The sequence below is a fragment of the Lynx canadensis genome, chromosome A2, assembly GCF_007474595.2.
Source record: "Lynx canadensis isolate LIC74 chromosome A2, mLynCan4.pri.v2, whole genome shotgun sequence".
NCBI lineage: Eukaryota > Metazoa > Chordata > Mammalia > Carnivora > Felidae > Lynx > Lynx canadensis.
This window is the reverse complement of record NC_044304.2, coordinates 151,068,828-151,081,052: the sequence shown is the minus strand read 5'-3', so window position 1 is coordinate 151,081,052 and position 12,225 is coordinate 151,068,828. Positions and strand designations below refer to the sequence as shown.

The window sequence follows — 12,225 nt, the reverse complement described above, 5'->3', positions numbered from 1 at the left end:
TATAATGTCACGTGTGTGTGGAATCTTTAAGGAAACAAAATCCTGTGCTCATAGGTGCATAGAACAGACCGGTGGTTGCCAGAAGTGGGAGGTTTGGGGCAGTGGGCGAAATGGGTGAAGGTCGTCATAAGATACAAACTTAACGGTTGAAAGATAAAGAGTCCTGGGGATGTAATATACATCACGGTGACTATAAAGGCTAAAAAAGAAACTTTTTACAGAACAGGATATAAAAGCTCGTCTTGACAAAATAAAAAAGCTGGCAAGTTAAGAGATAGAAGGAGTGATGGGAAGGCAGAGAATCTTACAGAGGGATGAGATACTGTCAGAACTGATGGAACGAGAAATAAAGGCTTAAATAAGTGTCATTGGTCACACCTGGGTGACTCAACTAGTCAGACTCTTGACTTTGGCTCAGGTCATGATCTCAGTTTTGAGATCAAGCCCCGTGTGGGGCTCCATGCTGAGCGTGGAGCCTGCTTGAAAGTCTCTCCCTCTGCCCCTCCTCCCCCAACCCCCATGCGCACACATGTGCACACTCTCAAAAAAATAAGAGTTATAAAAAGTTAAAAATGTCATTTAAATTTATGAAGAAAGAGAAATTGATGTTTTAAATACAAGAAATTGGGAGGGTCTGGAGAAGAAGGTGGTGGTGAGCTAAAGCCTCACCCATGTAGCAGGAAGTAAGAAGGTAGTATCTAAAGTTAATAATGCAAATAGTACCCTGAGTATATTATTGAGAGCTATGAAAATCATCACTAGAATTAAAACCAAATGATTAAAAACAGTTTCTTCAAATCAAATACACCAATTTATGTAAGTTTTTTAGTAACTGCATTAAGTACTAAAAAAAATTAATTTTCGTATCCACATTGACAAAACTGGTTCGTCTTTTTCAGAACTGGTTTGACTTCGTTAAATTTATTCCTAAGTATTTTTTTCTTTTTGATGCTATTATAAATGGAACTGTTTTCTCGATTTCATTTTTGAAATTTGAATGGTCAACCTTTTATCTTATGAAATGCCCATCTTTGTAATAATACTGGTTAATTTTAAAGTTTCTGTTGTCTGATATGTAGTCACTCTAGTTCTTCTAGGGTTCCTCATTTATGTTTAAAAGACATACGTTTTCAGCATATGCTTATTTTTAGAACAAAAGTGTAGACAAACAGTAAAATGTTAACAGAAGTGTCTTACAGACTTACGAGTTTTTTGGGTTTTTGTATATTCTGAGTTCTGTGATGGGTCTATTAAAATTAGGGGGGAAAGTGACTTCGGTGAATCAGCTAGATTTTTTCGTTGTTGCAAATGGCAGAAATTAACAGGTAGATATCAGGCATTTTTTAAGACTAGTCCAGAACCAACAGGAAAGCTGGAGGACCAGGCTCACCGGGGCGGGAAGATGGCAGCTGCAGGACTCCAGATGGCAGGAAGTCCTCAGTGGTCTCTTTCGGGTTATGCCACCCAAGAAGTGAGCTCTTTTTATTCTCTCTTTTGATCTCCAGTCAAGATTCAGAATTCAGAAGTGAGAGTCCTGCGTGTGTCAGGTAAATCTTTGACACTCCACGGTGAGGAAAGTACATGGCACCTTGAGTTACATAGTCCCAGGACTCCACACAGTGGGGACAAAGGATTCCCCAAAATGAAATCCGGATGCTGTTTTCAGAAGAAGGGAAATGAACTCTGGCCGCTAAAGTGCAACAGATGTTCGCTATAATATTTAACTTTTTGTTAGTGCCCGATTATAGTTTATAATGCTAATCATGACAGCATCTGGGAAGGGAGACGGTTTGAACAGAGCGGTCCCAATTACTGCTGCACAACCTGTGGAGGACTTACCCCATCGAAGTTCTCACCCACACATTTCTCTCCCAGTTGACTAGGAGTTCGGCTGTGTTCCACCAAGCGGTTAAGTGGTTAAGTTCAATTACAAAATGAGGAAACAGAAACTGTTACAATCGTATTGGGGAGGACTTTACAACAATTTAACTAACACTTCCTAGAATGCCATCTCCTTCTTGGCTTACCTAATCAACTTGTGCTGATTCATCGAGACTCAGCTCAAGCATTACCTCCTCCAGGAAACCTTTTTCCCTTACATCCTCCTAGCACATCCCATTGTGGTTAACAGATCACTCTTATTCTTGTCCCCCTCTGTCACAGTGGTTCATGTGTCTGTCTCCCACTAGTCAGACTGCCAGACTATCTTGGTTTTCTTTGATTCTCCTGCTCCTTACAAAGTGTCTACACATTCCCTAAATATTTGTTGAATGAGTGGCTGTCCGAGCAAAGGGGGAAGGCATCTTGTATAGAACCCAAGATGTATAACGACATGATGAGGGGGCCCTACGACTAGAGCAGTGAGACATAAATGGGAGAAGAGACCCCTGGGCTTGACTAGAGTTGGTCTCTAAGTGACCATTTCTACCAAGTTTAGAGAATTCTGTAGGTCTTACAGAAGAACAGTGGAGATTTGGCAGGAGGAGAAAGGTGAGACGCTAGAGGCTGGTTGATGACTAAACACTGGTTGGGGCTGTAACTAGCGAGGAGAACCCCTGGATGGTGGAATATTGGGGTCTCTGGGAGTTTAAAAAGTTCTGACCTGGCTTGGGAGCAAATTCACCCCCCAGGTGATTGGCACTTTTGTAGGTATTGGGAACCCAGCGGTAATGAATACAGATGGATTCACCCTCCCACGGAGCTTCATTCTAGTAAAGCAGCTAAAACAACAGACACAAAGGTGTGTGTGTATGTGTGTGTGTGTGTGTATGCAGTCTCAAAACTGAAATGCGGTGTTCCAAGTGAAATATTCCAGAGCCACACTCTCCAGGTAAAGCTTTGGAGCAGGCTGGAGAGGATTTCCCTAGGGTACAGAAGGGACCTCCTTCCATAGCCCACATAGCAGTCATTTACTGCTCAGTTTTTGTAAACATAATGACCAATATTACACAGTGTTCTTTAGGATTGTGTCTAAAATAAATGGTTTGTAAGCTCTGAATTTTAGAAATGTGCCATATTCATGCACTCTCCACAAAGTGTTACAAAGAAAAACAATTTTGTCACAGTAATACTTTCTTCTTTAGCGAAAGTGATTCCCCCATTTTTGTTTTTGTTTGAGACAGAGAGAGAATAAGCAAGGGGATATGGGGAGGGGGCAGGGCAGAGGATCCAAAGCAAGGTCTGCACTGCCTTCAGAGAGCCCAACTTGGGGCTCGAACTCAGAAACCATGAGATCATGACTTAAGCCGAAGTCAGCTGGGCCACCCAGCTCCCCTCCCCACTGTTGTATATTATAGACAGAGATGATCTTTTAAAGCTTAATGGGTGCATGGTAGTATAAAATGAAAGGCAGTCATTGCCTGTTCTTGGCAAGTTGTGTTTGTAACTTACAGTTCGTAGTGCCCAAAAAATAATTTGGTATTTTTACCACTTCATCTTACAACCTAGCCAAGTACTTGGGGGAGGGGGGGTTTCTTCAGTAGAAGGCACTCCATTAGTTTGGGGATTATTAATTCTGGACATAAACATTAGCCTGTGCAGGTAATGGAGTTCTCTTCTGTCACGGGGGACTCATTTAGTATTAACGCTCTTCCCTCTCTTTTCAGGGTGCTGATAAGTCTGTGAAAGGTCCAGACGGACTAACTGCCTTTGAAGCCACTGACAACCAGGCAATCAAAGCTCTTCTTCAGTGATGGACGGATGGGCTGACAGCTCTGGAAGAAGGGCTCTCCTGTGGCCTCACACTGCTGCCTGTCTGTCTGTCACTCTCTATCTGCCAGCTTCTTCAGCTAAATACTTTACGAGGGGTGAGGGGAGAGAGAAATTCATAACAAATCAGACTACCAGAAAAAAACATGTTTTGGAGGAGAGGAGAAAACCGTGATCAGGCTTTTACTCGGATTCCTGATCAAGTCCGTCTCTTTTCCATTTCCAACAAAATATACCGCTCATTCCCAAGGGAGAGCCAAGACAAAATACGCCAGTAACATTTGACCTTTTCAGCTCCCTAGCTAGTTTATTCATTAGGTTGTGTCGAGGGTCTGACTATCCCAAGGCCGGCTCTCCGTGTGTGCAGCCCTAACTGTGCGAGCAGCGGCGGCTGCTGTGACGTAACTCTGGGTGCTGAGATCAGCAATCGGCTCTAGCCTTCTGCCTTAAGACGCACTCTCCTGGGGGCCTCCTGGCGGAGTTCAGAGCGCTGCCCGTGGTCGGCGACCAAATCTTCCCTCGGCGACTTTCAGCTTTACGTGGGAGCTCAGTTAAGGTGAGGGGGCACACTCCTAAATTGCTGGATGACTCAACTTTGGATTTCCTCTCCCCTTTCACATGGGTGTCATGTGTCTTTAGATAAAACTGACTAGTTTTATTTATAAAATCTTAAATTTTGGAAGCCTAAAGGAGAAATCATTCCAGTGTGCATATTTTTTTTTCTCCTCTAGATTCAGACGTTTTTAGAGCATTCAAACACTTTCAAACTCCTGCTGGTAGTAAAAGGGGATTTAAACATAGAGTCATAGCCATAGCCTGTGAGTGTCATACAGAGAACAGTTGTCTTAGTACCTACGGATTTTCTTCATTTGCTCTTTGAATGGATTGGCCTCGGTTATGTTTGGAGAATCAAGGAACATTCTTTGGAAATCCTCTCTCAGACCCACCTTGGATGCTGATTGCTCACTGCACCAAAGCTGTCACTGGGGTGAGATTTACAATCTGGACAAGTTGAGCCCCGTCCCTTCAAAAATACGCTTGTTACCAGGTTTCCCCAAGTTGTCGATAGGCTTCTGCTGAACATCTGCCAACCCACCTACATGATCTATTTTTGTTTTCTAAACCATTCATCACATTAAGTGTGACATCTGCAAAATGTATTCCGTGTTCTTAAAATGCAGTGCCCTAAAATGGGTGTTAAGACCTGCAGGAAGTATTCAGACACATGTTCCAAGGTTTATTCCATGAGCAGTGCAAGTAATTAAAACATGTACCCTTAAATTTGCTATCCTGCATTTAAAGTATTGATTCCTTTGACTTGCCATCCATAAAAGCTTGCTAAAAATGTTAGGGTTTTTTCCTTAGCCAAATCATGCAATAATTGAATGTACCTCAAATTTTTAAAGGGGGGGGTTGGGTTAGGGACTTCTATTCAGATTGTGGATAACAAAGAATTCATGATGATTTTTTAAGGTAATGTAGCATTCTAAAACAGGGTTAAACTACTATCAAGAATCGCCAGCTAATAACAAATCTTACTGATCGATTGCTGATTGGTTTGTTAGGGTGTGGATTTATGGGTGTGTGTGTGGGGGGGGGTGTGTGTGGGTGTGTGTGCGTGCGCTCTCGTGCATGCACGTGCATGCGTGCGTGTGTATTTTTCCCCCGTGGACTTTTTTTTAATCCTGTGGCTTTTACGCTTACAACTAACCTAACCCTGTAATTTTCCTGCATCCAAGAAAACAATCACAAACAAAATGGTGGTTTAAATACTTTGATATATTTGGCTAATTCTCCACTCTCAACGCAGCCTATTCGCGTTGGAGTCAAAGTCAGTAAACAGTACTTTATAACATCACTGAGCGGAAACAGACCTATCCTCATTGAAGATGGAGGGCACTTTATCAGTTGGTAGCAACAAGGTGTTTTGGTATCTTTGTTTTCACCTCTTGGCAGAATGCTATGGAAAGGCTTGGATTTTACCCTCTAGAATTTTCACCTTTCCTTTCAAACCTGTGGTAGTTGGCTGTTGCAGAGAGTGCACTGTCCTATCGTTCCTAAACCTGGTCTGCTCTCTCCCGTCATCAGGTGTGGAGACCATGTGCTTCTTTGTACAGTTGAGCCTGCGTTTCTTGTAGTGCAGTAGAGGCTACCCCGCCTTCCCTCTTCTTTCTCAGCCATTTCAGAAGCCCCATGGTTTTGGAGCAATTGCTTGAGAAATAACATAAACATAGAATAGACTGGCCAAGATGGTTGACCATTTTTTTTTAACTAGTTTATTTATAATGTATTTCTGAACCACTTGGCAGAGAAATTCACAACACTTAATGTTCATTTTTTGAGTAAAGGAAGCTAAAATCATGTCTGCTTTTTGGTACTACATGCATTAGTAGAAGGTTAAGTAAGTTTTGTTCTCCACTGAATATTTAACATCTCAAGAAAAACCTTGCATGTTCTGTAGTTTTGTATGGAGTCCTTTTGTATGCACTAGATCAAGTAAAAACAGGTGGTGTGCCTGTTCACGGTAGTGTACTAACAAATTCGCCCTTGCAGCTTCGGACCTGCATCCGCAGACCCAGAGTTGGTGCACAGCACCCGAGAATCCCCAAGTAGCTCTTCTATGCGTCGCTCACTTTCCACAGCCAGTGGGGCACAGAGGAGAGGTAGTTGGGTACAGTGGGTGCGAGCTGCAGGCAAGTAAGGCCCTTTCCTCGTTGATTTCTTTCCCCTCAATAATGGATCCTCAAATCTCTATGTACTTTTTTTTTTTTTCCTAAAACTTCAACTGAGCTGCTCTTTACTTCATGCAATATTGTGTACTCGATTGTGTATAGAAGAAGCTGGGGAGAGTGCCCTCCTACATAAGCAATTGCAGTGTTTTGCATGCAAAATTTTAAGAATTTAAATCGTCCTGATTCTATTTTGTAAATGGAGAAACAATCATATCTTTCTAAGCAGTAATGGAGGAAGACTAGTGCTTTGTGCATTTTGATATATTTGAGTTCGTTTTTTCCCCCACAATGTAATACTTTTGACACAGTTGGGTTTCTCATATTATCCTAGTCCATGTACATCCGAATGCTAAATAATACTGTGTTTAAGTTTTGTGTTGCAAGAACAAATGGAATAAACTTGAATTGTGCTACAAGGAACGCGTCAGCAGCATTTTTACACCCCCACCCCCGCCTCGGTTACCAGGGCCTTTCTTTGCCAGGCTCCTGTACCACTGTACAGGTCCTGTGACTGACTCTAACTCTTGAGTCATCTCAATTTCCCCCTGCCTCCCACCTCTAGAAAAAACTAAGTGGAAAGAAACTAAGACATAGGAAAGATTTAATTGAAGTAGAGTTACTACTCATGTGGAAGTTTTGTTTTTCTGTCTCCTGATACAGACCGTCTCACTTACAAATGTTCGGTAATCCTCCCGGCTTTCTTAAAGCAAGGTACAGCCAGTATCCTCTAGAGCACCAGGATCTGACCAGGTGCGAAGGAAAACCGGGTCATGGGAAATCACGCCCATCTTTCGTATGCTCCTTAAGTCCCTGCATATCCCGGTGGTTCACATTTGCCAAACTTCCTTGACCGTGAGCACTTCCTTAGAGTACTTCTCAGAACAATGTTCTGATTTAGCGTTAAAGCACTTTGAACCTCAAAAAACCCATCAAGATTATCTCTAGTTGGGTTCTGTAGTAATCTTGTCAACAACCTAAGACTACTGCGTATTTTACTTTTGAAATGGTCTGAGTAGTAATACACGAGGTTGCTAAGTGAAGCAAAAGCTATCTTTCAGAAGGTTTAGGTTGCTGACTGAGGTTTCAGTGGGGGGTAGCAGGTGGCTGTAGGTGGGAGCGTTCACAGATATTTTTAATCCATGAAACTTCCGTTTTAAGAATTGGGGTTCATCTAAGTGTTTGAATCTAGTATAGATTTTTAGTCAATGGGAGACACTTCGAGTTATTATGAAAATCTTTTGTGATTAGAGATCAGCTATCACAGGACTCCAGCACGGAGTCAGATGGGTTACAAGGGTTTTTGTTGTTTTTACTTCTACAAGACCAGTGATTCTCAAAATGTCCCTGGCCTGGCGACATCACCTCAACCTGATTCAAATGCCCAGCCCAGGCCTACCAAATGCCAGTCTGGGCCAAGCCCATCCGTCCATGTTGTAACAAATCCTCCAGGTGATTCTGATGCACACTGGAGTGTGAGGACCACGGTGAAAGACCACAAATTGTCTAAAAGCCTATAAATGGGAGGTCATCAGAGTGGCTTCCTAGGGACGAAGCAAATGGAAACCTTCAACACGTGAGACATAGGAAGTTCGTGGGTGGCCACAGTTCTGCAAGGATGAGCTTCAAAGCTACACTCTGGGCAGAAGTAGTGAGGGTAGGATGTAACAAGGGCTGCTACAATGACAACACTGAGGCGAATGACCATTAGGGATTTTTTTCCCCACCGGATGTCCTGTCAGTTGCTGTGGATAGGATTTCCCCAGGGTCAGAGTCCCCATGACGGACTTGCTTGAATTCTGCCCACGTTCCTCCCTCAACTCCACAGAGGGTTGAGGAGGCATGCAAGGCATTTGGGAACATGGGTCTGGAGTCTCCATATCTTGGGCTCGCCACACTGCCAATCACTGGGGATGCCCCACTTAGGGGTGTCCCTGCTGGTTTCCGCCCGTCAGCCCTACAGCAGGAGAGCTCCACACCGGGAGGCCAAGTCCCGCTTTCTCAACCCCCGTGCCCTGTGCTGGCATCGGCACTGTGAACACGGACGCTCCTCTGCCGTGGGTGCTCGCTGGCTCCGGAACAGCCCCCCGTTAACAATCTTTCCCAGACGACCATTGTCTGTTCACCGTTAACAATCTTTCCCAGACGCTAGCCAGATCATCACGCATCGGCCAGAGGGTATTTTCCTTCAAGGCTCTTATTTCATTGAAACAGAATTACCGATTGAGAATAAAAGTGATCAGCAGCTTTCACAGCACCTGCCACCTGGTAGACATCGAGTGTTATTTGTTCTGGAACTACTAACGTCAAGCCATTACACAAATATGAAATAAGCTCTGTTTCAGTCACTCCTGACTGAAGGATGGCTGTTAGGACCCTGGGGCTACACTTAAGCGTCCTTGTACCTACCTAACTACTGGCCAAGTAGCCTTATAAGTGCTACTGGTAACCTCAAACCCAAATCAATGAAATTAAGACAAATCTTACAGTGACCATGATTCATCGAGGAAATGCTGACCATGGGATCAAATGCAGGTCACTGAGCCATTGTGGCCTATACTAAAGCACAGCTATAAATAGAGAAGCGAAACAAAGGATGGTCTGGCCACCCTAGCAACTTCTGTGCTTTCAGTAGCTGCAGCAGAAGATAGTCTTATCTACACGGTTTGGATAGAATGATGGGTCACACGTCTGGCAACATTCACGGCCACAGCATCTTCTTACACAAAGGAAAATCATGCATAGACAACTCCTGATCGCTGGGTGGTTTTGACGATACTACTAGATAAACATTAAAACAACAACAAAAAGAAGATTTTAGTTATTTTTGAGAGAGAGAGAGCACGCAAGCAGGGGCAGAGAGAGCGAGGGAGACAATCCGAAGCAGGTTCCAGGCTCAGCTGTCAGCACAGAGCCCGATGTGGGACTCGAACCCACCAACCATGAGATCATGCCCTGAGCCAAAGCCAGATGCTCCACTAAAGGAGCCACCCAGGGGCCCCTAAAACCTTTGTAAGAACCATCATTTTTCTGAGGTTTTACTACAAAGTCGGAAAATGTATTAGGATCTGTGTGTCGCTGCCTGAACTCTAACTTGTTCCAAGCGTTCACGCCATCTGCTGCAGCTGCCCAGTCTGGCCATGTTGCCAATGCTTAGGATTTTCTCGTCTGGTCTGCTTTTCGATAGGCTGGAATGGGAGGGGGGGGCGCCTGGGTGGCCAACTTGGGCTCAGATCATGACCTCACGGTTCATGGGTACAAGACCTGCATTGGGCTCTGTGCTAACAACTCAGAGCCTGGAGCCTGTTTTGGGTTCTAGGTCTCCCTCTCTCTTTGTCCCTCCACTGTTCTCTCCCTCCCTCCGAGTAAATAAACATGAAAAAAAATTTTTAACATTCAAAATAAATAGGCTTGAAAGTACTCAGGTCTATGCTGATTTCACAACTAAATTCTTTAACATTTATTGTATGCAAGTTAGGAGCTAGGCATTGTGCCAAGGACTTTTTTTTTTCTTTTACACCCCATTGCCTTACTCAGTACTCACAGTAATTTTAAAATGGAAGACTAAGAAACCAACACTCCATTGTCCCTTACCCCAGCCACTGGCAACTGCCATTCTGATTTCTGCTTCTAAGTCTTTTTTTTTTTTTTTTAAGTTTGTTTATTGGAGAGAGAGAGACAGAAATGGAGAGGGAGGGACAACGGAGAGGGACAGAGAAGGAGGGAGGGAGGGAGGGAGAGAGAGAGAGAGAGAATCCCTAGTAAGCTCCATGCTGTCAGCGTAGAGTCTCATGAGGGGCTCAAACTCAAACCACAAGATCATGAGCTGAGGTCAAGAGTCACCCTCTTAACCAAGTCACCCAGGCACCCTCTACGAGTCTATTGTAAGTTAGACCATGCAGTATTTGTCCTTCTTTGTCTGGCTTAGTTCACTTAGCAGAATGCTCTCAAGGTCTATTTGGACACCCTGTTTGAAGGCTGAGTAATGGGACGTTGTCCATCTTTACCATGTTTTCCGTACCCATTTGCCTGTTGACATTTAGGATGTTGGCCAAGCTTGGCTACTGTGAATAATACTGCAGTGAACACAGGAATGCAGATGAGAGCTCTTTAAGAGCTAGATTTCAACCCCTTTAGATATACACCCAGAAATAAGATTGCTGGCATCCCCTGTACACTATGAAGGCACTTACACAAATTGTGTCTTTCCACCAAGGCAGCTTTATTCAGTCATGAAGTAAGGTTAACATAATTATAAAGCCGACTCAAGATTCCCGACTCAATGACCTACAACTTGGCTTCGTACACATTGCAACAACTACAACGTGAAGTCACACTGAACAAAGAAGATACGGTGAGGCATAAGAAGTTAACAAAGCAAACTCAAGGTCAGTCTATGAGTGTTCCCTGAGGTAAGGACCCTGTCTGCTTCCCGGTCAGCTCTCGGCACTCACTGCTTATTCTGTTCAAGCAGTGGAGAATCTTTACTATGTTCACAGACCAGTTGGGCAGAGCCTTAAGCAGCGGCGGCCTCTTTAGGGCCATCAGATGTGGAAGAGTACACATCAAGAGTCTGACAGTCCGACAATAGGTGATGCATGCTGCTGAAACCATCCCTTCTTAAAGGGGTTTAATCAGCCTTGGGCCTTTGCAAACTTCTTCTGGTCCTCATGATTACCAGCCCTCAGTTCTTCCAGGCTCTCCTGGCTTTGATGGTTACCAGTTCTGGGGGCCTTCAGCCTGTGCAGGTTTTGGTGATAACAGGTCTTAGCTGCTATGCCCTTGGCTGCTTAGGTCCCTGCTTGACATGAGTGACTCCATCTTGCTCTCCACAGCTGAATTAAATGTTAATTCTAGTTTTAGTATTTTGAGAAACCTCCACATTGTTTTCCATAGTGGCTGTACTAATTTACTTTCCCACCACCAAGAGCATCGTTTTCCCCACTTTCCCCAAGACTTGTCCATTGTTATTTTTTTCTATAGATATAATAACCAACCGTAAAGGAGGCAATAACTTACTGTTGTTCTGATTTGCCTTCTCCTGAGGATTAGTGACATGAAGCACCTTTTCACATACCTGTTGGCCATTTGTAGGTCTTCTTTAGAAGGAATTGTCTTTTGGCCAGAAAAGGTCTTATTTTTTAAATTCAATTGCTTGGTTTTATTGCTGTTGAGATATAGGAGTTCTTTATATACGTTGGCTACTAACTCCTTATCAGATAAATGGTCTGCAAATATTTTCACCCACTCCATAGGTTGCCTTTTTGCTTTGACGACGACTCCCTTTGCTGTGCAGCAGCTTTTTAGTTTGATGTGATCCCATTTTATTTTTGCTTTATGTTGCCTGTGCTTTTGGTGCCAAAAGAAATAATTGTCTGGCCCAGTGTCAGAACCTTTATCCTGCTTCCTTCTAAGAGTCTTTTGTTTCAGGCTTTACATTTAAGTCTTCAATCCACTGTGAGCTGGTTTTTGTTCACAAGGGTCCAATTTCATTATCTTTCGTGTGGATATCCAATTTTCCCCAGCATCCTTTAACAAAGAGACTTTTCCCCCATTGACTGTTTTGGCTCCCCTGGTCAAATATTAGTTGACTCTATACGCGAGGGTTTATTGCTGGCTCTGTATTCTGTTCCATTGATCTCTACGTTGTTATGCCAATACCACATTGCCGATTGCTATAGCTTTGCAATATTTCTTAAAATCAGGGAGTGGAATAGCGCTTGCTTTGTTCTTCTTACTCAAAATTGTTTTGGCTGTCCAGGGTCTTTGGTAGCTCCAAATCAATTTT

At 43.6% G+C, this 12,225-nt stretch overlaps 1 protein-coding gene across 1 annotated transcript in view; it reads left to right on the top strand.

Annotated features, from left to right (window-relative positions):
• MTPN (myotrophin) overlaps nucleotides 1–6,856 on the top strand; it is a 58,728-nt gene extending 51,872 nt beyond the window's left edge. The window contains exon 4 of the mRNA XM_030308509.2: nucleotides 3,606–6,856. Within this exon, the coding sequence (XP_030164369.1) occupies nucleotides 3,606–3,692 (87 nt within the window). The 3' untranslated portion in view covers nucleotides 3,693–6,856. The remainder of the gene's footprint in view (nucleotides 1–3,605) is intronic.
• Nucleotides 6,857–12,225: the final 5,369 nt, after the last annotated feature.